The sequence below is a fragment of the Lampetra fluviatilis genome, chromosome 26 (genome assembly GCF_964198595.1).
Source record: "Lampetra fluviatilis chromosome 26, kcLamFluv1.1, whole genome shotgun sequence".
NCBI lineage: Eukaryota > Metazoa > Chordata > Hyperoartia > Petromyzontiformes > Petromyzontidae > Lampetra > Lampetra fluviatilis.
In genome coordinates, this window is record NC_136300.1 from 1,501,073 (window position 1) to 1,526,967 (window position 25,895).

Genomic DNA, 25,895 nt, shown 5'->3' on the forward strand with positions numbered 1-25,895 from the left:
AAAATAATGAATGAAAATTAAAAGCAGCTTTTTCTTGCAATTCAACTTAATGGTTTAATTATATCATTGTAAGAGTACTCTTACAAATAACTGTTCAGGAAGACGACTGCAAAATGAAGTAGACTCATGATGAAAGCAATGTAATGTGTGCGAATCTATATACTCGATATCCTTATATACGTACACAGGTCAGAATGTATGTATGTGTGTGTGTATGTTGAACTTCTTCTGCACCGTACGCAGATAGCCGTTCTCATAGGAAGTGCGGGAGACAGACAAGACACTAAACACAAAGAACAACTCTAACAGCAGCAGAAAGCAGAATGTGGACGTGTTCTTTTTCAGCGGGTAAATACGAGAGCTCTTGAATCTGGAACATTACGAAAGATTCGTGTGTACGCTGATTTTAGTCATGGGTTTCCGAACACGAGCGCATGCGACAAGACGTTTAATATTTTATAACACGCACGCCAGATATCGATCCAGAATACAATAGCTGACGAACCCAAAAACAAACTAATTATGAATCTCAATATTGGTGGTGACATTCGACCGATAGAATTATCTTACAAAACATTAAACGAGTCGCCGTATTCACCACCGGGGGAGGGGGAGGGGTGTGGGGGCAATGTGGAGTGGTGGCGAAGTGGTGAGCGCCCTCCGTTGCGCTTCGAAGCCCGCAACACGAGTTCGATTCCCGACCACGGCTAACATCCGTGGCGAATAATACCTGAACGGGCCCTGTTCTTCACTCGGCACCCTTCGCCAACCCGCACTGGCCAGAGCAGAGTGAGTGAAATGTGCTCATTTAACCCCCAGGAACCCGCACGGCGTTCGTGTGGAGACCCCTCATGCAGCAGTGGATTGATACCCAGACTGTGCATGTGCATTCTCATGACAGATAGATTACCTTGTCCAAATATTTCGGAATTCCTTGAACTTAATTCGCAATTGTATATACTTTACTGATGTGCGTATCAAATTATATACTGTATATACATGACGTTTAAAACAATGCACGCTATATTTTTAAATGATTGCCGTGAGTTCAGGTATGTTTAAGATTATAAATATATATGTTTAACACCCGTGCAAATATTTACACATAAGACACAACTTCTAGGCAAGCCCTGGGAAGAACAGCCCTTGAAGATAACACACACGCGAGAGTTGGTGATACTGTCGTTATCTGAACCGGTCATGGGCCTCCCCTAGGTCGACTCAGCTTCAAATGAGTACGTTGTGCGCTGTGTAAACATCGCCACCAGGGGAGACAAAGGCGGTCGGGCGTGGGGCTGGCCACCCATCCCCTCGTGTACCGTTCGGGCCTTCATAGGTGCTCGCTAACAGCACTTGCCCCAACAGTCTATCGCAGGCTATACGGGGGATCTTTGTCTTTGTTGGCAAGTGGTGCACAAGCACAAATAACAACACAACCACGCATCACATCCTTCACTAACACTGCCCTAACATTCATATACATCTAAAATAGAATTATCCACGTGTAGGGCATTGGAACCTTCCTCATAGCACAGAGCCACATATATGTAGACACGCACACACATGTTAGCCGCGAGTTCCGGGGCCGTCTTGCAGGTTGAGTCTCCGTCGAGACAGAGAATCGTGAAGATTTGAAACCTTCCCGAGGGATGGCGTAGCCGTCGTGACGTCACCGCGGGGTGGTTTTGACGCTCCCCGCGAGCGCCGTCGTCACCGGAGCTCCCGTGATGGCTTTGAGAATCTCTCTCTCTCTCGTTTTTTAGGCTTCTCATGAACGGAGATCCCAATGATCGTGGTTACAGCCCCGGACATACAGCCTCTCTACACGTTTCCTACAGGATGAAGGTTGTTTGTTGGTGCCCGTGTTGAGTTGTGCACGTGATGTAAACATCTTCTTGGTTCTTTCGGTAAAGTCACGATGAATGGAAATAATAAAATAACAAAAATGAAACATTATTTCCATTCTACGTGACTTTACCGAAAGAACCATGAAGATGAATCCCTGCAGTCACGAAAGCTTTAAATCGAAAAATGATGTAAACATGTATATAACGTTTGTTTACCACAGGCACAAAAGGGCCAGAACTCCAAAGCGGCCAGCAACACCCAGCACGAGTTAACGTGTAGCAGACACGGTCGTATTGACGTCTTTTTAATCGAGTCGTGTTAATAAGAGGGACTTGGACACGGTTCATGCGCTGCGAGTGAATTCCACAAGTCAGGCAGCGCCAGGGTATCTGCAGTGCGGTGGTTGAACGCGGCCGTGGATGGGGAGAAACAGCAGCCCGGCACGCCGAGTCCTCGACGTGGGCAGATAGATCATGGGACGAAGTTCATGGGGAAGAGTAAACCGTGATGGTGAAGGAGTTGTAATGGATACGAGCAATGGAACGGACACAAGAGGAGACGCCGCAGATGGAAAGGGGAGGAGAAGACGCGAGGCATGTGCGCATTGCCTGTGGCGTTTACATTCCGATTTGTTTTGATTTTCAGATCGGAAGATTGAAGATCCAGCATCGCGCACAAGCAAGGGACGAGACGAATTGACGCACCTTCAAATACTCAAGCCTTCGCAAAACAAATTAATTACAAAGTCCTCGAGGAGTGAGTGAGAGGGGGGGGGTTATCTGCTTTTGTTTATCCGAAGAGCGGACAAGTCCACGAGACGGATCGTGACATCTCATGGTCGTGAGAGAGACTGCGGCGAATTGGGGGATGCCTTCATCCAGCAGTGGATTGAGGGTTGCTGATAATGTTGATGATAATTGCACAAGTTGGCAAGAGGGCGTGGGGGGGGGGTTACTTTGGTTCCACGACTTCTACCCCTGGCATACATCGACTCGTTTCTTATTGCCAGATCCTCTTTGTCGTGTGCGTGAATTGAGGTCCTTCACGCGGACGATGAGCGCACCTATTCAAAGCCGTAAATGTTGCAGCCACTATCGATAACAATGCAATAGCATGCACACAGATGCGTGTACAATGGTATTGCATTGATAGCCGTCTTATAATTCAACAACAACAAAAACGAATTGTTACCAAAGACAAGTTACCAAAAGCATCACACTCAACGTTGCACGTGGTGGCCAAGAGGGGGAAATTCGGCAGCTCACAAAAACCGAAACGTCTCTTCTCTTGCAAGGTAGCCCGCTATCTATAACATTCGCACCTCCGCTTAGCTTGGTTGGCTACGTACGGTGGCAAAGAGGTTATACACAAACTCGGCTGTGTCGCGGGTAGCTGCGTGGCACCCGTTCGAAGCGCCCTTCATCGTCGCCAAGAAGTCATGGTCATCTTCTTGGTTCTTTCGGTAAACATCACGTAGAATGGAAATAATAAAATAATAAAAATAAAACATAATAAAATAATTCTCACGACGTTTCGGCCACAACGCAAGCAGCAGTCCTCAGGTGAACAACAGGTCTGTCAGAAAGAAAGAAAGACAGACCTGTTCTTCACCGGAGGACGGCTGCTTGCGTTGTGGCCGAAACGTCGTGATAATTATTTTATTATGTTTTATTTGTATTATTTTATTATTTCCATTCTACGTGATGTTTACCGAAAGAACCAAGAAGATGAATCTCTGCAGTCACGAAAGCTTTAAATCGAAATTTAAGTCATGGTCAACCCACTGCTGGATGAAGTCCTCCCCGAGTGTACTGGGAGACACAGATACAGCCCGCACGAGTTGTGTTTGTGTTGTTATCGCGACATCGCGCAGACGCCGCTCTTGCCCCGCGGCGTCGTCTCTTCATTGGCGTCGCGAGAGGAGCCACGCCTCGCCACACGGGGAGGGGAGCGCAGTCGCGCCGGGCAGCTCTCGGCGTTGTTCCGAACGATATCTCCGAACTTTCTCTCTCTCTGTCTCTCTGTCTGTCTCACGGCCTCTGCAGGTGCAACCCGAGTGTACGTCGCAGAGCCTTGCACGCAAATCGCACGCGAGAACGGCGTCTTTCAATTGCGCTCCAATCGTGGTGAGTCTCACTGGGGGGCGGGGTGGAGACGGGGTCTTGGGTTGGCAGCACGGTCCATCAATCGGGGTGGGGGAGGGGGGTGAGCAGGCACAGAGCCAGAGAGAAAAACGTCGTTTTGATAGGGACGGACAAAACGACAACCAACGTTTGCCACCTTCCACACCGAGCGGTGCTCAGGTCACACAGCAAGCAAGCAGAGGGGTGTGTTTCTCTCCCGTGCTGTGTGTGTGTACTGTCTCGCGTGACAGTGGTGGCCTCGGCGTCTGCCAAGGGGGCTCCGATGAATGCCCTCGATGCGCAGTCATGAGGAAGAGGGATGAGCAAGAGGGATTGCTGCCTGGACTCCGAACGCATTTCCTTCCAACTCATCCTCCCTCCCCTACCCACTCAGCCGGCCTCTCCCCTCCCTGCCACGCGCCGGGTGCCGACTGGCGGCATCCCGACACGGACGAGCTCCGTGCCTCGCCGTGTTGTGTTCAGGTCGCTGTTGTCGAGTACGTGCAGACCCAGTACGCCATCACGGCCAGCGACACACGGCACCACCGAAGGTGCAATAGATGCGTCAATGCGTGTGTTGAGCTTGGGGAAGATGATACGAAGTTGGTGACAGAGACGATGGGGGGATTATAAAGACGAGCAAATGCGAGGAAAAGAACAAAGCGAGAAGTGTTGTGACCCAAATTGAAAACTCATGTATTTCGTACCGATGTTTGTGTTCAGTTTGTTGTCCTTCCCCCGCACCTCCGAATTAGCACGGGTGGTTATGTGCGGTGCGAAAGAAGTTATACGACCTCGTGTGGCGAGTAGACACTGTGGATGAGACGACACAATCCCTCCACACGGGTGGGGAGAGGGAAGCTCACGTTGAACGCGAACGAGGGCAGCAGCGACAGACGAGTGGCAGGGAGTCAACTGACCGCCGGGCAGCTATTGACCGGGGTGAGCCAGCGAGTGCGGGGTCATCACTCGACTGCTTGACGTTGCACGCATGCGTGCGTGCATGTCGACTTCTTTCGCACCGTACGTAGCCAACCGTGATCATCGGAGGTGCCAGGAAACCTGATCGTGGCAGCCTGCCCCATTGAGAAAGCCCCCTCCCCCCTAATGAGGCAACACGTGTGCACCTCACGCACGATTTGGAACTGAATGGATATGCCGCCGTCGAAACCCAATATCCATTTTCGCGTACAGGTATTAGAGAACGCGGCGCAGTTTCGTGAGCCACTCCCTCCGCGATGGCGCCCTTCTCGATGTCACAACGCTCAGGAGAGAACGCCTCTCGGTGCCGCGATGTGTCACGGAGCGGCCGAGGGTCCCTTACAAGCTTGCATTACCTTATCAAGGAAGTCTTGAGACGGGTGTGTCGATCAGCCTCCACCACGCGGCCCCGCCATGTGTAGTTACGCGATTAAGAACGGGTTTGTCTTGGGAGTTGGGTCTCCCTCGAAGCAACAAACACACGTGGACATTTCGGCCTTTGCATAATTTGATTGAATTGGTTCAGGGACATTGTGTGTGTGTGTGTATATGTGGCTTGATTGCAGACAATTCGACCTGAGCATTTGCATATGCTTCATTAACCGAGGTGCACGCGATGTGCATTCCAAGTTAACGTAACGCATGACACAGGGAGAGATGTTGGGTCGGTATGTTGGTTAAAAAATAAAATAACATTGCACATCCCATGAAAGTTACGAATACTGGACTGTAACCGTCAGTCAAGGCAACATTTTCACAAATCCGTAATTATAAATATTGTTAAATAAACGCACCATACCATTGGTACAGTACAATATTATTTGCGAGTATCATTTCAACAATTATAACGAAACCCGAACCTTTCTATCTTTACAAAATCACATGCACACAGATTACTAAAAGATGCAAATATTTATTTTACATTAAAAACAGAAGCATCTACACTAAACCATCGCTTGCATCTATAACCATACATGTCGAATGCGCACTTATTTTTTACAAACATTGACATGGGTTTATGGGGGGGGGGGGCGGGGGACAGGAAGAACACGACACAAAACAACACAAAGATCAGCAAAAAAAAACTTGTCCATGGTCTAATGCCCCACACACATAGTCGACCAATGAGTAAATACAAAAATAATATGCATTGTATTCCGATGGAGAAACAAAAACAAAAAGCTCAACTAAGTCCAAACAACAGCACGATGTTGGTTGTTAGTGTGTGACATCTGTGTTTTGTTTTGTTTTGCCGAGATATTTACACGCGCCACGTGGGGTCAAACGCACGCAACATTCGCAGGGCGGCCCCAAACGGTGACTCCTGCGACAAGTGCACGCCCTGACCTGCGCGCCAAGAATTTGAACCACGGATTTAAAAAATAAAAGCGGTCGCAACATTAACCAGACCTCGCTGGAACATTGACGGCCTAAACACTCAACAGGAAGACATGCCATGCCAGCAGCGGAATAGTATTAAGGAAGAATGCGAATTGTAATTACAACCAAATAAAGATATTAAAAAAACACGACACGGCAGCACATGTGAAAGAAAAAATAACTTGATCAACAATTAACCTTTTTTTTTACTTTATCTACAGGGAGCCACCGGCCAGTTATGGGGGGGGGGGGAGGGGGTAAGGGGGCCACACCACGGAAGGGTTCGCGTGTGTGTGTGTAAGGTGGGGGGCAGGGTGAAGCCTTTATTATTACTCGTTGGTCAGCACCGGCCGTAATGGCCCAAAAAAAGTGACAGGTCAATTTACTTGTCTTCATGTAAGCTATGGTCAATACGTAATGAGCAAAGAGGCAGCTTTCCCACTTGCATCATCACTGGAATGTCCCCCCCCCCCAAACCCCCAAGCCTACCAACCCCGGCCCGACAATCCAGGATTTGACATTGATGGCAGTCCAGCTTGGGCCTCTCCCACCATGGGCATCATCACAAAATGAGGTAGAGTGACATCTCCATCGATACGCTACGAGAAGGGCCTGGCACATCCCAAAAACGAGACCCCCCCCCTCCTAACCCTTCCCACCCACGCCCGCCCTTCGCCCACCCCCATCCCAACCGCTTTCATTTACATCTCGGACGGGTTAATGGAAAAAAAAGTGCCAAGCTGTACGATCAGAAATGTGTTTAATAATGTAGAACTGCAAAGGGCAATGGATGCAAGGGGGAAGGGGAGTTTCACGCATTACTCTTTCAATAATAAATTACATTTGTGCGGCATTCTAGAGCGGTAATTTAATACACAATTACACCTCCAAAACATTCACACACAAAGCTCTTAAGCCTCCTCCTGCTGCTGCTGCTGCTGCAAGCTTGCAAGGATATAAAAAGCAAAGGAAATTGAATGGCCTTGTTTGGCGTAAGTTTATGTGGAGAAGACAAATCAATCGGCCAGAAAGCACTGTCAATATGGTTAAAAATTGAGGTAATTTATATCCGTTTATGACTCTCTCTCCCTAAGCCCAATCTATAACCAGCAATAGAATTTCTCAGATGAGTTTACCTATTTAAAAAACGCATACAATTTTTCATTTGCTGGAAGGAAGCGCGCACACATTTTAAGACACGCACCGTATTGGGCAATTTACATGATCTGAAACCCTCATTACGATTCTGGCACCAATCTCTTTGCTAATTATCGACAAGAAGACGCCTAATGTCTGCTAAAGCATTCGATATTCCAAAATTTACATCAAGCGTTTTGACTGCCCGCTTTTGTCGGTGTCATCTAAAGTGTCCCAAGGACATTTTTATGTACCTCATATTTTAAATTAATGTATTGAAACTAATAACCTTGTATTGATGTCCACCGATTGCCGGGTCAGATAAATTAAGCTTGGTTCATCAGGTTTACATTTGTGCTGTTCTTTGCAATATCCTGCATCATTTGTTCAACGAGGAGTACGAGTTTCGTGTACTCGAGGGAGAACTTTTATTCCGCTAAAACAATAAACGCCTTGGGAGTTGTTGTTTTTCACCGTAGAATGAAACAAAATTAAATATACTAATGTGACTTGTCCAAACTCTCACACGTGTATATGAAGATTTGAATCTCTTCTTTAATTTGATTTTTTTTTACTGGATCACATAAAAAAATATCACCAAAAGAGAGCAACACTTAAAAACATTCACTAGGAGTCAGATATACCGCCTATGTAAAATGGGACCCACAAAACAGCTCTTTGTGTAAGAACCACAACGTTATCAAACAAGTTCATTTTTTTCAGTTTTTTTCTTCATATTTTTTGATAAACAACAGACAAGTACGTGGTATGCTTGTTCCAATGACCAAGCATGCAATGGTACCGTATTAGGCATAAGACAGGTGTAGAAACAAATGTAATGCAGCTAAGTTACGCTAAATGTTAGGAAATTACAAAATAAGCCACAAATCCAGTTTTTTACGCAGCAATTTTAAGCCTCCTACAGTTGTGGTCTAAACTGCAGTTTCGTCAGCACCGTGGTACAAGTCTTCGGGTTACATCAAGTTCTGACTTTTACAGTGACACACACCATAATCGAATGGGCATGCTGTTCAGCGTAGACTGATTACCTAAAAACACTATCAAATTTGATGCATATTATACCTTTTACAAAACTCCTTCAGTAAAGCAGGCATAAAACTAACAAATAACGTACTACATATATTAAGACAAATATTTTAATTAATAAATTACCACCATGTTATATATGTTGGTACTGTTAATTTGTCTGGATAAGGGGGGACGGGCACAGGGGAAGAGCGGTGGGGGGGGGGGTCAAGGGTCAAAGGGCAAGGGTGGGTCGAATGTGCCGAGGCCGAAAATAATCAGAATTCACACACATTCACAAAGGGAGTATAAGAAGTAACCTTCTTAAATATTTACAGTAATTCAAGCCTGAATTTCACAATAGGACTGCTGCCACTTCTGCACAGACTCGTCAATGAATGTTGCTAATGCCATTCTGAGGAACCAGTTCAGGAGCAAGTTACTGGAGTGTTTCCATTGTTTTTGTTTAATATACTTTTAAAAATCTTATTTTCATTTCTTTAATCATGACGAGATCTTCTTCTCAGTTGACTCCAAGCTCTTTATTGTCCTCCATAAAGCGGGCAAAGTGATGGTTTTGTTCGTTCTCTACTACGTTGGCCATCTTCTCGGACGCTGGAAGAACGGGACTTTCAGGTGGGCAAGCCTTCTCCATGACGCCAATGACGCCCGCCACCTGGGGGCTTCGGGGGCTCCGACCGCCCCCCACGCCCCCCCCTCCGAGACTCACGGGGATGGGCGGGATGCCGCCGTTCTGAATGACGGAGATCTCATTGGTCTTCATGGAGAGGCTATTAGTGAAAGCCACGGCATAGCGGTTCCAGAAGGCCGGATCGGAGTTCATGACACGGGCCGCTAGGTCCTTCTGAAAGACCTCTGAGAACTTGAGGGGGTCACCGCCCAAAAGGGCCATGGGGTTTTCCACAGAGAGGCGACGTCCCCGCCTAGCGGGTGCATTGTTCCACATGTGAGTGCCCATGTGCACCTGCAATGTGCGATAGACAAGAATAAACAGCAACAGCTCAGTACCCGCATGCAGTTGACTCGTGACCAATCTCTACAAATAGAAATATGTTTATAATGCGATGAACTATGCTTAATATCACAGCGGTGTGCTATCGCTGCCAGTCACATTTTTTATTTATTTAGGGAGATAATAAAAATGGGAGAAAAAGAGGCCTCGCTGTTGGGTTAAACTGTGGGGTTTTTTTTGCGCTGTTTTTTTTTTTGCGGTGGTTGTGCTGAACACAGCGCTCTCCGATGTGTTTTCAAGTCACCATCGCGTGTTGTCTCGGCACGATGTCCGACGTTTCACTCCATGCGCCCGGGAGCTTCTTCAGGATCTCATATTCTTGTTATGTTACCCGTATTGAATATTCAGTTGCGTTCGTCAATTCCACCAGAAGCTCCCAGAGCGTGCAGCAAAGCGGCAGACGTTGTGGCGATCACCACGCGGTAGAACCCAATCGCAAATCTTTGTGATGTTTATTATCTATACCACGCACTGGCCGCTCATTTAACACAGCTCAGTTATGTCCCACGTGCCAATTATTGTCACAGAACAGTGAAATATTGGTATGTAGCAATGTTGGTCTTATATCGCGAAAGACAAACAGTGCAAGTTAAGTTATGAAACTGTGACGCATCATCCGTGCGATATTAAGCAAGTTCAACTTCGTTGTGTTTTACCAAGAATAAAAATCACAGCAATCAAAAGAACACACCTGCTAACCTAGCTAATAAAAATGAACTTGTTTGACTTTTTTTTTCTTTCACAAAGGTACAATAACCGGCAGGCACAAACATATGCTCAAGTTGCCACACGATAATTGTTTTCAGGGGAATTGTTTAAATTTAAGCTGTTTGAACACAAGTAGCCTCTTATCCAAACACCATCAGACCAAAACATGTTTTGGGCTGAATCTACACTTAAGGTTTATATCCAGTGGGATCAAACAATAACTGTTTGCGTCAAGAGAGTCAACAGTACCAAAAGCTGTAGGATATTTAATTGTTTTTGCTGGGTATTTGACAGAATAAGCAGAGCACAGTCATTAAAGTAAATTGTACTATTGATAGAGCGCTATTCATGCAAACGTGTTCTGTACACATCGGACGCTACGGCACTTAAAACAAATTCACATTTTACAGCAACGTGGGAAAGCCTTCAGCAACACTTCTAAGTATCTTTAACACACTTAAACACATTATATGTAAGGACATCCTAAGCGTAATACCACTTACGTTTGAATGGATTAATTAAATGCACTAATAATACAAAATCCGAATACATATATATTTCCTTTGTGGTTATAATTATTTGCATTTTACCAGAACTTAGTGGATTTTCTTTTTCGCTCTAAATGCCAGCAAATCACATTCTTCCCTTACATCCAGTAGCCTGGCCATTTGTTATAGCAGTGCTTACACTTTAGGACGCTCACCTTCAGGTTTCCTTTAGTGGTGAAGGCGCGGCCACAGATGTTGCAAGCAAAGGGTTTCTCTCCCGTGTGGGTCCTCTCGTGGATCTGCAGCGCGCTCGCCGACGAGAACGTCTTCCCACACGTGTGGCAAATGTGCTGCTTGGGCGTGCGCCGCGGTGGCGGCGGGGGCGGCTGCTGCTGGCTCAGGATCGACGGAAGAACGGGCATGGCGCTGAGCGAGGAGCCCACCGGCAAGCTGGCTCGCATCTCCGGGCGCTCGTTGGAGGAAATAAACTTGTTCCCGTCGAGCTCCGGCTTAATAAGGGGCATCACCGTGCCGGGCACCAAGCCAGGCATGTTGGGGTTCGGTCCCACGGCCGGGCCGCTCTCGAACATCTGATTGGGAAAGTCTATCTTGTGGGTCATCATGTGCTGCTTCAGATTGCCCCTGGTCGTGCACCTCCGGTTGCAGACGGAGCAGCTGTAAGGACGTTCTTTGGTGTGGCTACGATAATGGATCTCCAAGGCACTCTGGCACGCAAACATCTTGCCGCAGATATCACAAGTGGTCGTCTTCATCCGTTCACGCTCCCTGCTGGCAAAGAGCAGACTCATTTCTTCCAGTCTCAAGCCCACGGGACCATTATAAGGAGACGTCAGATCAAGCGCACCTCTGTTTTCTGGGTTCATAAACCTGTGATCTATGGGTTCGGTTTTAAAGTGTCCACCGTGCAACTCGTCGTAAGCAGCCTGCTCCGGGGACTTCAATTTGAGCTTATCGGAGTTCATGTTGTTGGGAGAAGGAATCTGCTGCATAGAGGAAGTTGACTCGGACATGGCAGGGCTTCCAACGCTCTGATTTTCCAAGTCGCCCGCAGACATGGAGTCATTTGTCATCTGGTCGGTTTCGCTCGAGCCGTGCTCACTGGACTTCAAGCTGGCCTGCAGCTGCTGACTCAAGCCAGAGTCGATCATTTTCATCTGGTTCTCTAGGGCTGCCAAGCTGGACATAGCCGACGGTGGGGGGGACATCTGCTGCTTGTCCTGATCGAGGATATGGTCTGCCTGTGGCATTACAGAGTCAGTGCTTTCGTTTTCCGGAGTTTCATTGTCGTCCATTTCATCGTCCATTTGGTCGTCCATCAGCTCATTCGCCATCGACTCCATGCTGTTCTCATCGAACATGCTTCCGTCCGAATCCATGGCTTCGGCATCGGACGGCGGAGCGTTGGAGATCTGACCTCCCATGTGCATGCGGATGTGCTGCTGCAGCACGATCGCGTTCGTGAACTTCTTCTGGCAAATGGGGCACGAGTGCTGCACCCTCAGTGGCTGCATGGCGCGGTGGACCCCGAAGTGGGTCTTCAGGTTCCCCTTAGTGGTGAATGCGCGGCCGCACACCTTGCACTTGAACGGGCGCTCCCCCGTGTGGATGCGGTAGTGCATCTTGAGCGCGCTGTGGCAGCTTAGGATGCGGTGGCAGATACCGCACTCGTTGGGGTCCGTCGGCTTCCTGTCGATGCTCTCCACGAGCTGCTGCAGCTTGGACGTCTCGGACGTCTGCACGTTGTCGGGCAGGCCGCCGAACGGGAACTTGGCCTTCATCGACTCGCTCATCAGCGGGTGCAGCGGGCTCACGTCCGGCAAGTTTTCAAAGTGCAGCAAGTTGGGCGGCGCGCTGTTGGCCGAGCTCTCCGCCGTAGCCGGACCTTCCCGCTCGTCCCGCTGGGCATCCGGCTGGATGTCTTCCGGCTTGGGGTCCGGTTCCGGAGGCCCACAGTCATCCTCCTGCTTCTCTGGTGGCGGCAGCGACGGCGGCGGTGGCGGCGGGCTGCCCGCTTGGTTTGTGGGCAGGTTGCCGGTCGGGGTCGAGCTGCTCTTGGTGGAGCTTGGCGAGAGGGTGGGGCACTCGCTCATGGGGGCGGACAGGGGCTGTGGGGAGCTGTCGTAGAGAGACAGGCTGGAGACGGTCGGAGGGAGGTGGAATCCCGAGGACGACGTCAGAGTAGGGAGAACGGGTTTGCTGTCGAGCCAGGATGTCGCGGGCTTCTCCAGAGGGAGGGACATCCCATATGGAATTCCGGAGCTCGTGGGAACTCGGTCCAGGTGTTCTGGCACCGGGTAGGGATTCATTTGAATGTGGGGGTACTTATCCTTGTGGCGCTGGAAGTGGACCTTGAGGTTGCCCTTCGTGGAGAAGCGGTTGCCGCAGATGTTGCACTTGAACGGCCGCTCGCCCGTGTGGGATCGCAGGTGGATCTGAAGTGCGCTGTCGCTGCCAAACACCTTGGCGCAAAACCTGCACTTATGCTTGAAGAAGGTTTCTTCGGAGTTGCTTCTGCCGTCGGTCGAGGAGACGTTGGGAGGCTTGCCCTTCTTCTGCCTGGAAAGCGCAGAGAAAGGATCGACGGCTTCCGTGGTGGCGGCGATGCTCGCGAGCGGGTTTGGGAAGATAACGCTGCTGGAAGTGGATGATTGAGGTAAGAGTGGACTGTTCATGTTCGATCCACAGCCGAGCAGGCTGCTGACACTTGTGATGTTGGACGAAATCGGAAGTGGGAGGCTGACAGGTTCGGAGGCCTTTGTGTTGGTGTTAGATGATGAGCTTTCAGGAGCCTGAAGAGTAACTGGAGTAGAGTTAACAGGTGGTGGTTCACTGTTAACAGATGGGATTGGAGTGCTTTGGCTGATTTGAGGTAGTTTCTCTTGTTTCAAGCTGTTCAAACTGTTGTGCTGGCCCAGCACCGGAGCCGAGAGCCTTGGCACCGAGCAAACGGCCGTGATGGGAGGGAGCTGCGCGGGGCAAATTGGGTTGGGCAGCAAGCCGATGCCACGCGGATTAGCCGGGGAGTGGAATGTCGGAAAGAGAGACGAGTGCGGTGCTATCAGCAGAAGCTGACCCCGGATCTGCTCGATGAGCTGAAGCTGGTGGAGCTGCTGCTGCTGCAGCGCCGCGAGCTGCTCCATGATCATGGGCAGCGAGCTGGGGCCCAGCGTCATGTTGCTGCCAAATCCAGGGATGCCAAAGTTGCAGCCGCCAATGCCGCCAATACCGCCAATGCCGCCAATGCCGCCAATGCCGCCAATGCCGTGGCTGGTGGGTAGCTGCGAGAACTGAGCAACGGCCACCGTGGTGCTCTGCAGCGTCTCCAGCGTGACGTTGGTGTTTGGCATGCTGGTGCCGATGGTGGAAGCGATGGACTTCAAGTGAGGAGGTAGGCTGTTTGCGGTCGTCTCGCCGTTGTTCGAGGTACCTAGATCACTGCAGGATTCTTTTTCTGGAAGCTCTTCATCCATCTCGGGTTCCCCTCCCGGTTCTTCATCGAGCCTCCTCACCTTCGGAGAGGTGGGGCGTTCGGTGTCTTCCGGGGTGCCCGAGTTCTCCTCTCGAACGTCTGGTTCCTCCGTGCCCTCGCCGGGCGAGGCCGCGCTCGGGTACTCCTCCGGAGGGCTTGCCTCTTCGTCCTTGACGATCAAGACGACTCTCTTCTCCAGGCAGCACTTTTTGTGCTGGAGGAAGTCGCAGAGGTCGAAGAATTCAGCACAGCAATGGTCGCAAACGAGCCCTCCTCCATTCTGTCCACCTCCTTTATCCTGGTCTTGTTCCGGAGAGCCTGGGATGGAAGAGAGCGCAGGACAACAACAAAATAACTCGTCAGCTCCGAAAAGGCGCACAGAACAGACCCATTACAAACAGATGCACCTCTAATCAGCTACCACTTTCACTTACCAAGCTTGTTTGTGTCAAAAGATCAATTATTTCACAGTGGTCAAATTGCTCCAGTTAAGGCTCTCTCATGTCCCGTGCATGACTCCCTGTCGTTTTCTCTCCCAGAGCTAATCATTCCCTTTGCACTTTTCATCGAATTATGAGCCCACATCAACTGCAGATGTCACAGGCTAATGAAATTCTGCAGACACCATTGATTTCCAATATTTTCATACCGCTCACCGCAGCCTGGCCTGAAAGACACAAATCAAGGCTCCAAGTCATTAAGCGCCACATTTTACCAGCGGCTCTCTTCATTTCCTGATAAATTACGGTTGTCTCAGCAAGTTTACCTGGCAGCCCCAAAGTGACAGCCTTTCAGGGCCTAATCAGCAGTTGATGGTTTTAACGCAGAGTGCCTTCCACATCCCTGCAGCTTCCAAACAAACTGCATTTGTGACCTCTACCCCCGGATCTGCCACTTCCAATTGTACGGAAGCCCGAATTCACACTTTTGTTGAAACACGTGTTTAGTCTGTAACCGTTCCGAACGATGTTAATTGTGCACCGAGTCAATGACGAAGCTCGCTCAGAAAGTGGGGAAATCAACGTACGACGATGATATCAAAATGATCCCTTGATGGAGGCGTGGGCTGTCGTGCTGTAGTTACGTTGTGGGTTGCAGTGTCTTTAAGTTACTGTGAAAATACCGAACGGCCCGACAGTTTCGACACGTGAGCGCCACGGAATGTAAATCTCGACTACAAAAAAGCATATATTGGAGAAGCGTAAAAAGAGCACACGTGTGCGCTTGCCAAGGCTGTTGTATTAAGGATAGTCACCTGTTATTGAAGGCTCATGCTATTTTTGCGTTTCTTCTTGCTTTCTCATCACGTAAAAAGCTACTCTCATGAGTGTAGTTGTATAAAGATAGAATTTTTACAATAATGAATGCTTATATAAAATATATATTTGAGTGTGTGCCTCATGCACGCCACGAACACATTTACTATTAGAAAACTAAAAATCACTTAACAATTATTTCTCGCCACTGATATCACCGCGACGGTGATCTGTTGCACAGTTCGAGTAATTGGAATTCATGGAGATAAATCCGCGCGAGATGTAACAACGGCGCCGATTTGTGCGCCGTAAAAATGCTCGCAGTCTCACTAAAAGACATCTTAATTTTCACGTTTTTTGGGCAATGTGGAGATGGGGGTGGGACTATGGTAGTGGGGGTGGGGTGAGGCATGGGGGTTGGAAAACAGAATCAAATCTGCACCTGCTCAAACAAACGACAAGGTCCGGATGAATAAATCAATACAGCCTGTCATTCATCTCCCGGGGCATGCACATCCTCTCCCGTCGTCCAGGGGTACACTGGCCACAGATGTCACAATCCCATGTGTACGGTGGATAGATTTAGCGGCCTGCATTTCCAATCACATATACAACGGAGCTTCGCCTTTCATTCTTCATTAGCTTCCTATCTCCGCGCCGATTCCGACCGAATGTGTGAACGAGGGCCAATCTAAACTCTTCCCACCCCTAAACAGATGACGCAGCCTTGTGCCTGATACCAGCGGCGCGCCCGGAAAGCAACAACAAAATATATAAATTTGGGAAGATTCGCTTCGACCAATACAAAGTCGCTCGCAGAAGGGTGGACAAACTGAATTGCGTGTAAATAACGTTTTATTTTTGTTCTTGTAATTATCTATTTGTAATTTTACGTTCATGAAAAAATAAGGTACATGCATGGTATTTGACGCAGCAGAAATTCACAACAGGGGGCAGTTGCCACTACCCCCCCTCCCCCTTTCTGGTAGCGCCTCTGCCCAATACGCCCAGAAACATCTCAACAAATACCCTTGGCACTCATTTGTTTTCAAGATTTGTTAATGTGGTTCTGCCAAAACGATAAATACAAATGATCCCTCTACACATTGCTTCAAGGGTAACCTTTATCTTTTGCAACATGCACTGCGTGTGCACATCGGCTCTTGGTTGATCACCGCCACAGTTTTCCTACTGTGGGCTTCCAACAACATGCCCGAATATATCTGATGAAACCATGTGTGTGTGTGCGCGCGCTGTCGCTGTTGCTCACAAAACACACCACACGTCTCTCGTGGTACAAGGCCAATTGCAAAATAACTATGAGCGGACAGTGTAATGGAGGGGAGCCGGTCAAACAGACACAATTTCTTTTTTACTTTTGTCAATCGAGGATTATGGCCTATTCACAGTGTGAGTCGGTCATGGAAGGTTGCGGTGGCCATACTTCACCGCGCCGGTTGATGTGGGTTTGTGAAGAAGGATTTCCAGAACCGGTACATATATTACCACTTGCCACTGATGCTAGCTGTGACCTGGAATCAAACCGAGATCACTGGATTCATAGTGCAGTTTGTTAACCATAGTTTGCTAACCACTGCACCATCAACCACCTCTACCCCCACTCCCTCCAACAGCCCACAGTTAATTGTTTACATTTTGGCAAATTCTGCAATGTGGATCCCAGTCATATCTCACGATAACTGAATTTCCAAACAACGCAATCGCAGCTCTCCCGGGGGCATGGACTGCAACGCATTTAAATATTAAAGTGGCAGATAAAAGCAACGCTAACAATGTCCCATACAAATCCCGGTTTTGTTCCTAAACCTGCAGCTATAATTTTTTTTCCTGGAACAAATTATTGTATCAGATGGTACATCATTACTCGCCCAGAGCCATTCAGCTGTGTCAAAAAAAATTGAAAACCCCGGATCTCTGATGATTCCAGGCTGTTTGGTACGATGGAGAAGTGGGGGTGGGTGGGTGGGGGGGGCACGGGGAGGGGCATCAACCCATGGTGGGCAATGCCTCTGACTCCTGATGTAGTGTTGTGTGCTTATGCTGCCCAGAGGATGAAAGCTGGGCGAGTGTCCGTGCGGTCCAGCTGGCCAGCTTAATCCCCACATTCCCAAGTGCTTGACTCATACCCTTACAAGCCGCCACCCGTGTACATACATTCCTTTAAAAATAAAAAATTACACAAAAACATCTTGCTATTGGTTAACAATGCAACAGGAATTATTGTTATTATAGTAGGTATTATAATTATCGTACAGGTATTATTTGGTGAAGATTATAGCAATTGGCAAGAAGCTGGGGTAGAGTGGTGGCGGGGTGGTCAGGCACGCCGCTAACATCAGCGCCGAGTGACATCCACAAACCGGTCCCGGCTCCCGGCTCCACTTCATCGCCAATACGCAAATCGACCCGGCGTGGTGAAATATGGTCAAGCAACCGCCGCCGCCGCCGCACAGCTGACACACGGCGTTGGGGAGGCAGTCGTCCGGGAGTGGAGCGTATTATAATTATCATTACGTTTGACTGTAAAGACCACTTGCCTGTCTCGCAGGGAGAAACGAAAAATGCGGCTTGGTCTTCAGCACAATGAAGAACCGAGTGAATTCCTAATAGAGGCGGCACAGACTGTAATAAGTAACTACTCTGCAAAACTCTTACTTTCAAAGGCGCATCAACCATACATTCAGCCAGCTCGGAAGATCGAGGGGTCATCGCGTTAACTCTGCCTTCTACCATGACGTCTTCCCAACACTGTCTGCGCGCTTCTAACCGTGATGCCAAATTAATTCACCGACAGTGATAAAGTGTTTACAGGATAGATTACAATGGGCAACATACTCTCCAGTGGCATAGAACACTGAAGCTTCGTGGGAGTGCTTTGCATTCGGTTTGCGGCTGTCACGTAACTGTTGAGTGTGCAGGAGGTGCAACTGCACCCGAGACCACGTGCCGGAGGCATGGGGATGAAAGGTGGACAGGGGGGCCCTCCCATTTCATTCATTGCACCAGGGCCCATGCCAATCGCGCTACGCCACTGGTCTGCGGTGACTGAAATTCACCCTAAAACGTGCAACACACAGCAGGCTCTGTGGTAGGTAATGGGTTAAACAACGAAATTGATCAATTAGATACGACTTTTCGGACTGCGCTGCCAATCACCGGGAGTAGCTGCGTGACTGCAAAAATGACTCTGTGAAATCTGTAGTACCTGCAATTATGTTAAGACTGTAAAATTAAAACAGGTGTTTGCAGCGGACCGGCGTACTGCCTTGAGTGGTGGCAGAAAGGGAATTCTTGCGAGTACTCCTCGATGCCTTCACACGGCCTTGCGCTCGCTGCCCCTACCACTGTGCCTCTCTCTCTCTCTCCTCTCGACACCCCTCGGCCCCCACTCCACACAATCCACCAGCACTCCGCCCCTTCCCCAACCATCCATCCTCCAACTGCTCATTCATGCAAAAATAAGCTCCCCAAGGGGATATGGCAGCCTGACTGGGCCTCATTTGTTAAGCCAGGAGCTCTCCTCCCCCTAACCACTAGGCTTGATCTCACGTGGCACTTTTGCCAACAGCTCAGATCTGGGTCCACGCAGCTTCTGTATATACGCACTTCCTGACCTCCCACACGCGCACAAACACACGCACACATGTGCGTCCGAGCGCGAGCACGTCAGTGAATGTATATAATGATATTAATTATTGTGATTATACAGTAGGAACAACAATGCCCTTTTTTGTTTATCCAGAACAGCCTCACCGAGTGCCAAGAATCTGTTTTTCAGGAGGGCTTCAGCTACATCCGGACGTTTGACCAATTCCATATTCATGAGTGTTTGGCTTCATATGGGAGGGAAGCGGAGTGTGCGGAGAAAGCCGGCAAAGCATACGATGAGGGGGGTTAACAACTAAACTCCGAAAAGATAGATTTGAGAAAATATTTTTGTACCGTCATCTATTGGACACCTTGCAGGCCAAGCCTATAGCATCTGTTATTCCCAGATGGTCTCTCATACAAGTAACTAAGCAAACACAACCCTGCTTTGCCTCCGAGAGCCAATGGGATGGCGAGCATCTGGGGTGATTTGGTCATCGGATGCATCCACACACACACACAAGCAAACTATCGAACTCGGACAATCAGCAGCCATGGCTCCTTCATCCCACTGCGCAAAAATGTGTCCAGCTCAATTCTCAAAGCCAACCACGGAAAATACATTCTCGTTTTTTTTTAAATAGATAACAAACATTACAAGCGGCATAATAATCAATTATATAAAGAGGGCCGTTACATTTCATTTTTATGACAATAAAATTACACATTTTTAATTACAGTAATAAAGACACAGCTGCCTGTCTTTTTAGAAACAGTTGTATTTATTTGCGATTTCCTGTCCCCCCCCTCGCCCCCCCCCCACCAAGCCGCCTCCCCCCTCTCTCCACAGCGCTGCGCCACTTTAAGTCGTCGGTAGCCATGCAATTTTGCATGTTTACAGAACCAGAATCTGCTAAGTGGACGTCTGAGACTTGGGGACGCCTTCGAGTTTTTTTTGTTGGTAATGTTTGTTCAAGTAGCGGGCGGCCTTAAGCCGCGGACTCCTGTAGCCGCTCACGACGGAGCGTGGAGGACGACCACCGGAGCGCTTTCGAGTGGCGCTTCTCGGACGCTCGTGTCGTCGTTGGTCGGGTTGTCGTTAGCCTCACGGGAATACAAATGTTAAAGTCTCCAAAATGCCGAATTACAAACAGACAAACGTACCGCAAGAGATTGCTGCCAAGGGCATTCATTGTTGAGCAATTAGCAGCCAACAACATTTTTTTGGCGAATTATTTTGGGTGTTCGCTAAAAAAAAACAAATATTTGCCGCTTGTGAAATGAATGTTATCTGGTGCCTTCCGCAAATGGGACTACGAAATTTTGTTACGTGGAAATATCTATACGTTTGATTGTGGGCTATTGTTATTACTCCAAACTCACCAATGTATTTATACCAACAACTGGTAGATTGCGTTGCCCATCCCGGTGTCACACACAAACACAGGCAGATTACTTAGTTCGCTGATAATGAGGACAGTATATCTTTAAGTGTTTAGCATGTGACTTCAGGAAATGTTCGAACTGAAGGGCTGACCCTGCCCTACGAATCAAACAAATCAAGCTCTGGGCCGTAATTAGTGGACCCAAAAGTTGGCCATGCTTTTACCCATCAGATGCATCTAATAATAAGCACACTCTCAACAAAATTTCAGTCACATTTTCAGCTTAATATCACTTCTGGAACATCGTTTTAGAATTTACGTCCGCCACTCACAACCGTCTCTTGGACGTGGTAACTAAGTGAGTTCCATTCAAGTCGTCGTGTGCGCACACAAAGTCCCTCTCCATATCCACCCCCACACTCGTCCAAGTCTTCCTCTCCCAAGGCAACCTGCAATTTATTTTAAGCAGATAAAACGTAATCCTGCAGGAAAGGAATACATCAAAGGCCACTTCGCTTCAACGATTTGAGCTTTTACGAGGAGCCCGCCTTTTTAATAAAGGACAATCTTTGGAATAATGCAGGGGATATCGACCCTCCCTCCATGACAACGGCGCGAGGTCGGAACGGCAAATTCGCGTAATTCCACATCCAATAAAACTTTGCGGGATTAACGGACCGCGCTTCCACGGCTCACCTAAATATACGGGGGGCAACTGCATAAAGTCCCCTCCCTCCCCACCCACCAACCCTGCCGCCCCTTGCACAATCGCGTGCGTGGGAATATTTATACTTTAACATTGATACGCTGGCAGGTGGCCGGGCCGCGAGATGGTCGCGCGCGATACACCTGCTCAGGTGAGACGTCTCGCCAAAGGGGCTTCACAGATGCGAGTTCCTTTCACCACGCGGTGCAGCACATGGCGTTTTGCAAGTTTTGTATGATGAGCAAATTGTGAAGCTATAGTCGCGATCGTTTTTTTGCTGCTTTCATACCCGCGATACTCAACTTCCCATTCCTCTGCTGTTAGACTCGACGCGCTATCCCACGCAAGCTCGCACAACCACCCCCCCCCCCCCTTGAAAGAATGCATCCGCGCATAAATATTTTTTATCAAAAGGCACCGGCTGCGAGATGGAAACTTCGGCATTTAATAATAACGCCTCGTGGCGATGGGGCATAAGAGAGGAAGAACATCGTGCAGCTGTATTATTCTACAAAGAGGCCACGAGGATATTGAAAGTTTTGCTTTAAAGAGGGCGCATATGTAAATGCGACCACACACGCCAGGAGCCACTTCCTCCCGCCCATCCGCTAGCGGCATGTGCCCGCGAGAAGACACACGCAGCGCACGGCACACGCAGCGCCAGCACCTTGCTGCTGCTCGCCACCTGCCGTGCCACCGCCGCCGCACACCGCGATGTCATTGCCTGACGCGCCGCTCCAACTGCCCCCCCCCCCCAAAGCCTCGAGCTAGGGGATGTAGCCTCTCCCACTTCCTACTCCCATTACTCAGCCGCACCTCCTGCAAAAGATTAGCCCCTAAACGCACTTCTCCAGTTACGCTGTGCAGTGAGCACACCTCGGCGCAAAACGAGCGCGGCGCGCACACACGCACGTGCACACACGTGCACACACGTGCACACGCACGTGCGCACGCAATGCGCGCACCGAGTCTCACCTGTGCACGTGCGCAGACACTCGCTGGCTTTCGCTAAATGCCAGCGACGGGCCGAAGCCGGGCGATGTTAATAATTCAGCTCGTCCCCCCAAAACTCACTTAATTGCGTGAGCGGTGGGAGCGCACGAATAGTTAGCCGCTTTATTAACGACGAGCCTGCGACAGCATCTGCTGGCGATTTAGGGCAACAAAGCGAGGCGTGTCAACATAGCCATGCACCGCCGTCCTTAACAACGGTTTTTGATTATCCCAAGGTGCATTACGGCGCGCGTGCATTATGAGAAATGAGAACGCGCGACGCGGGCTATCAATTCGAGTTCGATGGCGCGCGGCGCGTGTGCGCTGGGGGGGGGGCACATATGGGCGGCCGCTTTCGCAAAAAAACAAAGCCTCCCCCGTTTTAAAAATAACATTGAACATACTTGAACGTACAGTAAAAACAGTGACGAGATAAAACAAAACAAGCGGTGGGTGGGCAGGGGGGGGGTACGGGCCCATTAATCACGGTCCGCGCCAGCGCTCATCGTCACCGCGCTCATATCACGTCCATCCATCCCGCGCGTCGTTGCGCGGTGCTCAACAACGTTTGACCCCCCGAGCTCTCGCGCTAACTACCTCACCCCCGCCTCCTACCCCCCCGCCCACACGCGCACGCACAGACACGCACACACAGACACGCACACACAGACACGCACGCGCACACACAGACACGCGCGCACACACAGACACGCGCGCACACAGACACGCGCACTCACACAGACATCCCCGAGTGGGAACTGACAAGCGATGACAAGGAGGGGAAGGAGCTCCCGAGTCACTCTGTACACCGATAGCCGAGACTGTCATACAACCCCTATTATAAACGCGCGCTCGGCTCCCACTTTCAAACAGCCCCATGACATAATCACACCGGTTGCTGAGTTGACAGCTGAAATTTATCTCCCCTAAGCCCCCCCCCCTCTCTCACCACCAATCCCCCCCCCCCCCATTTGTTTCCATTCTTCTCCATCTCTTGCCTCGTGTGTGTGCCAAGAGGAGGATGAGGCTGACACGCGGGCACGCATCCCTGAAATCACCGCCGCGAAACAAGGGCTATTTAACGAATTCCGCACCCCATTAAGCTCCTCCTACAGCTAGATAAGCAATCGCAGGTTAGGGGGCACACACACACGCACACCCCCCGAGTGGCCGGGTTAGTGGACGTTTGCAGGCCCCTCGTGTTTGGTGGGTGGTCTTCCTGTCAGTCTTTGAGTGTCCTGTAAAACATTCCGCCCAATCCTCGCCCCCTTCCCGATTGCCAAACATCCACTTGTAACTTACACAAATGTCACGGAATGGGGGGGGGGGGTGCATGCGGTGGGGCGCAGTGGGTAGCAACAATGCTTTATGAAACCTGGTGACCCGAGTTGGGTCCCTAGCCACGGCTAACATCAGAGGGAAAATGATAACTCAAACGGTCCTGTGATTTCGTCTCCCACCCCACACCTCCCGCTCCTACCAAACCCGCACTGACCGACGTGACGAAATGTCCAAACGACACTCCTCCCCCACCCCCACCACCACATGGCTGACACATCATGGGGAAGACCTCCATCCAGCAGTGAATAGACAAAGGGCTGTAAAATATATTATTTCACACATCGCAGACAGATCGTCAGTGGCACGTGTATTCTCGGAACTTTGCGACGACTCGTTTGAGGTCCTGGGGCTTGGCGTGTTGTGGAAGCTTTCATGGGACAGCTCGGACCGTGGTGGTGTTCAGCACTGGGACGTTTGCCCAGCGCACTGATAATTACAACGCCGACAGCAAGGCACCCACATGACGGACCCTCAAAACGCCGACCAGCAGCTTTTGTGTTGAGCAGAAAATAGCAACTGCTGCATAATTGGGCAGATAAGACCAGCCCTTGCTCAATGCACACTGTTCCTTGCGCATTAACTTTACACGGAAATTCAACTCTATTTAGTACCATTCAAACGGCCAAATAAAGAAATGCAATTGCCATTGCTTTATCGTATTGAATCGGTAACCACTTTTAAATTTGGTTGTTGAGATTCGAGGTGTACAAAAGTTAACCCGAGGCACATTACGTACGTTCACGTTTCGCCCGTTATCTTTTGAACAGGCGCTGACCGCAATTGTGCAATGCACAGATAAATAGCGTGCTCGGGAAGGCAAAAATAAACATAGTTGGGATTTCATAATAAAAGACACTTTTCGCTTCAAAAGTATTTTGCTATGCTCTGTGCACTTGGGCGCCCTTGGAAGTAAACAGACACTCGCTGCTCAAGTGCATTTCTTCTCGCGTTACCATCATTAGTAGTTGTTGCCTTCAGAAAGAGGGGGGGAACCCGCTGGAGATAACTATCCATCGTCGCAAACGAGAAAGGGGGGGGGGGGGGCTGACCCCCTCCGCTTGTGGCCCCGATTAGCCCCGCGGCGCAGCGCTAAGCTGGCGGCGCGGTAGCCGAGGCGCACGCCCCTCGCCCGGGCCGAGTGACAGACACGTGAGAGTGCAACGGGCAAAACAATCGACAGCCCAGGTCAATGGCGAGGAGGGCTAAAGGCCCCCGCCAAACATCGGCAATGTTAAAACCCCAACACCGGCCGATAAGGAGGTGGAGAGGCAGCCAAAGGTTAAAACAGCAGGTCTTTTCCTAATGTAACTTCTCACCACCCAGCGTCTATCCCAGCCCACCCCGGGGAGGGGGGGGCAGTGGAGGGGGGGGTGACAGGCAGATTTGAGACCAACTCCCACCACCTCCACCCCCTACCACCACTTTCCCCTCCTCGCATGCGGAGTACAAACACACACGCGCGCGCACACTCGCACGTGGTCGCTCCGACACACGCAGACGACGCACGCGAGCAGACACAGATGCACAGACGCGCTCACACGCGCGCACACACACATGCGGTCGTCTCTCCCTCTGTGTTCGCCCTCACATACACAAACAAACGCAAACACAAATACACCACGAACACGTGTGTGCTGCCCCACACTCGCACCGTTGCTCTGCGCCGATTTGACACTCGCATGCACAAATACAACCGCACGCGAATGCGCGCGTGCACGTGTGCACGCGCGCGCACGCAGTCACTCGTGCGCACACTCAGACGTGCACACGAGCGCACACAACCTCTAAAGATAACGAAGTAGAATTGTTGAGGTTGTTTTTAGTGAGGGAGTGGTGGTGCAGTGGCATACGAGTATGGGTAACCCAAGTTCGAATTCCAGCCGTGGCTCACAATCATGGGCAAGTGCTGTCTGATCAAGCCCTAGGCATCCCCACCTTTGACCAAGTAGCACTGACCAGTGTGGCGAAGTATGGTCAAACAGCCCTCCTCATCATGACCGACACCGCTTGGGGAAGGTTTTCATACAGCAGTGGACTGACAAAGGGCTTGTACGTTTAATTATTTGTCATATAAATACCGTTATAAATTGATATCTATTGGACCATTTTTTGCCGGTATCAAGATTATGAACAAAGAATAGGCCTCTAACCTGTCCGGCTACAACAACATTAATGTATCAATAATATTAATACTATTGCCGGAAAGTGCAAAAGCCGATTTTCATCGTCATCAATTTAGTTGATAGGACACATACGGTCACTTGTATTCGTCAAAAACCGAGTCTCTTCCGACTCCCCAAGTCTCGACAGTGACGACGTTTTCCGGCCAGCATCCCACGGCGGCACACGCCGGCACGCTCAGCGGAAGCGCGGGCTCGTACAACCGTGGGG

General features: G+C 49.7%; 1 protein-coding gene and 1 long non-coding RNA gene across 2 annotated transcripts in view; one reads left to right on the forward strand and one right to left on the reverse strand.

The window, feature by feature from the left end:
• Nucleotides 1-226: 226 nt before the first annotated feature.
• On the forward strand, nucleotides 227-4,540 carry LOC144942163 (uncharacterized). Its single transcript, XR_013639321.1, has 5 exons — nucleotides 227-348; nucleotides 1,764-1,845; nucleotides 2,494-2,604; nucleotides 3,894-3,974; nucleotides 4,223-4,540. It is a non-coding gene; the product is annotated as an uncharacterized LOC144942163 (long non-coding RNA).
• Nucleotides 4,541-5,876: 1,336 nt separating this feature from the next.
• Nucleotides 5,877-25,895, reverse strand: part of LOC144941953 (sal-like protein 1) — a 29,418-nt gene continuing 9,399 nt past the window's right edge. Inside the window, exons 2-3 of the mRNA XM_078868494.1 lie at nucleotides 10,940-14,532; nucleotides 5,877-9,480 (exon numbers count right to left, since the gene is read on the reverse strand). Coding sequence (XP_078724620.1) covers nucleotides 9,019-9,480; nucleotides 10,940-14,532 — 4,055 coding nt within the window. The 3' untranslated portion in view covers nucleotides 5,877-9,018. The remainder of the gene's footprint in view (nucleotides 9,481-10,939; nucleotides 14,533-25,895) is intronic.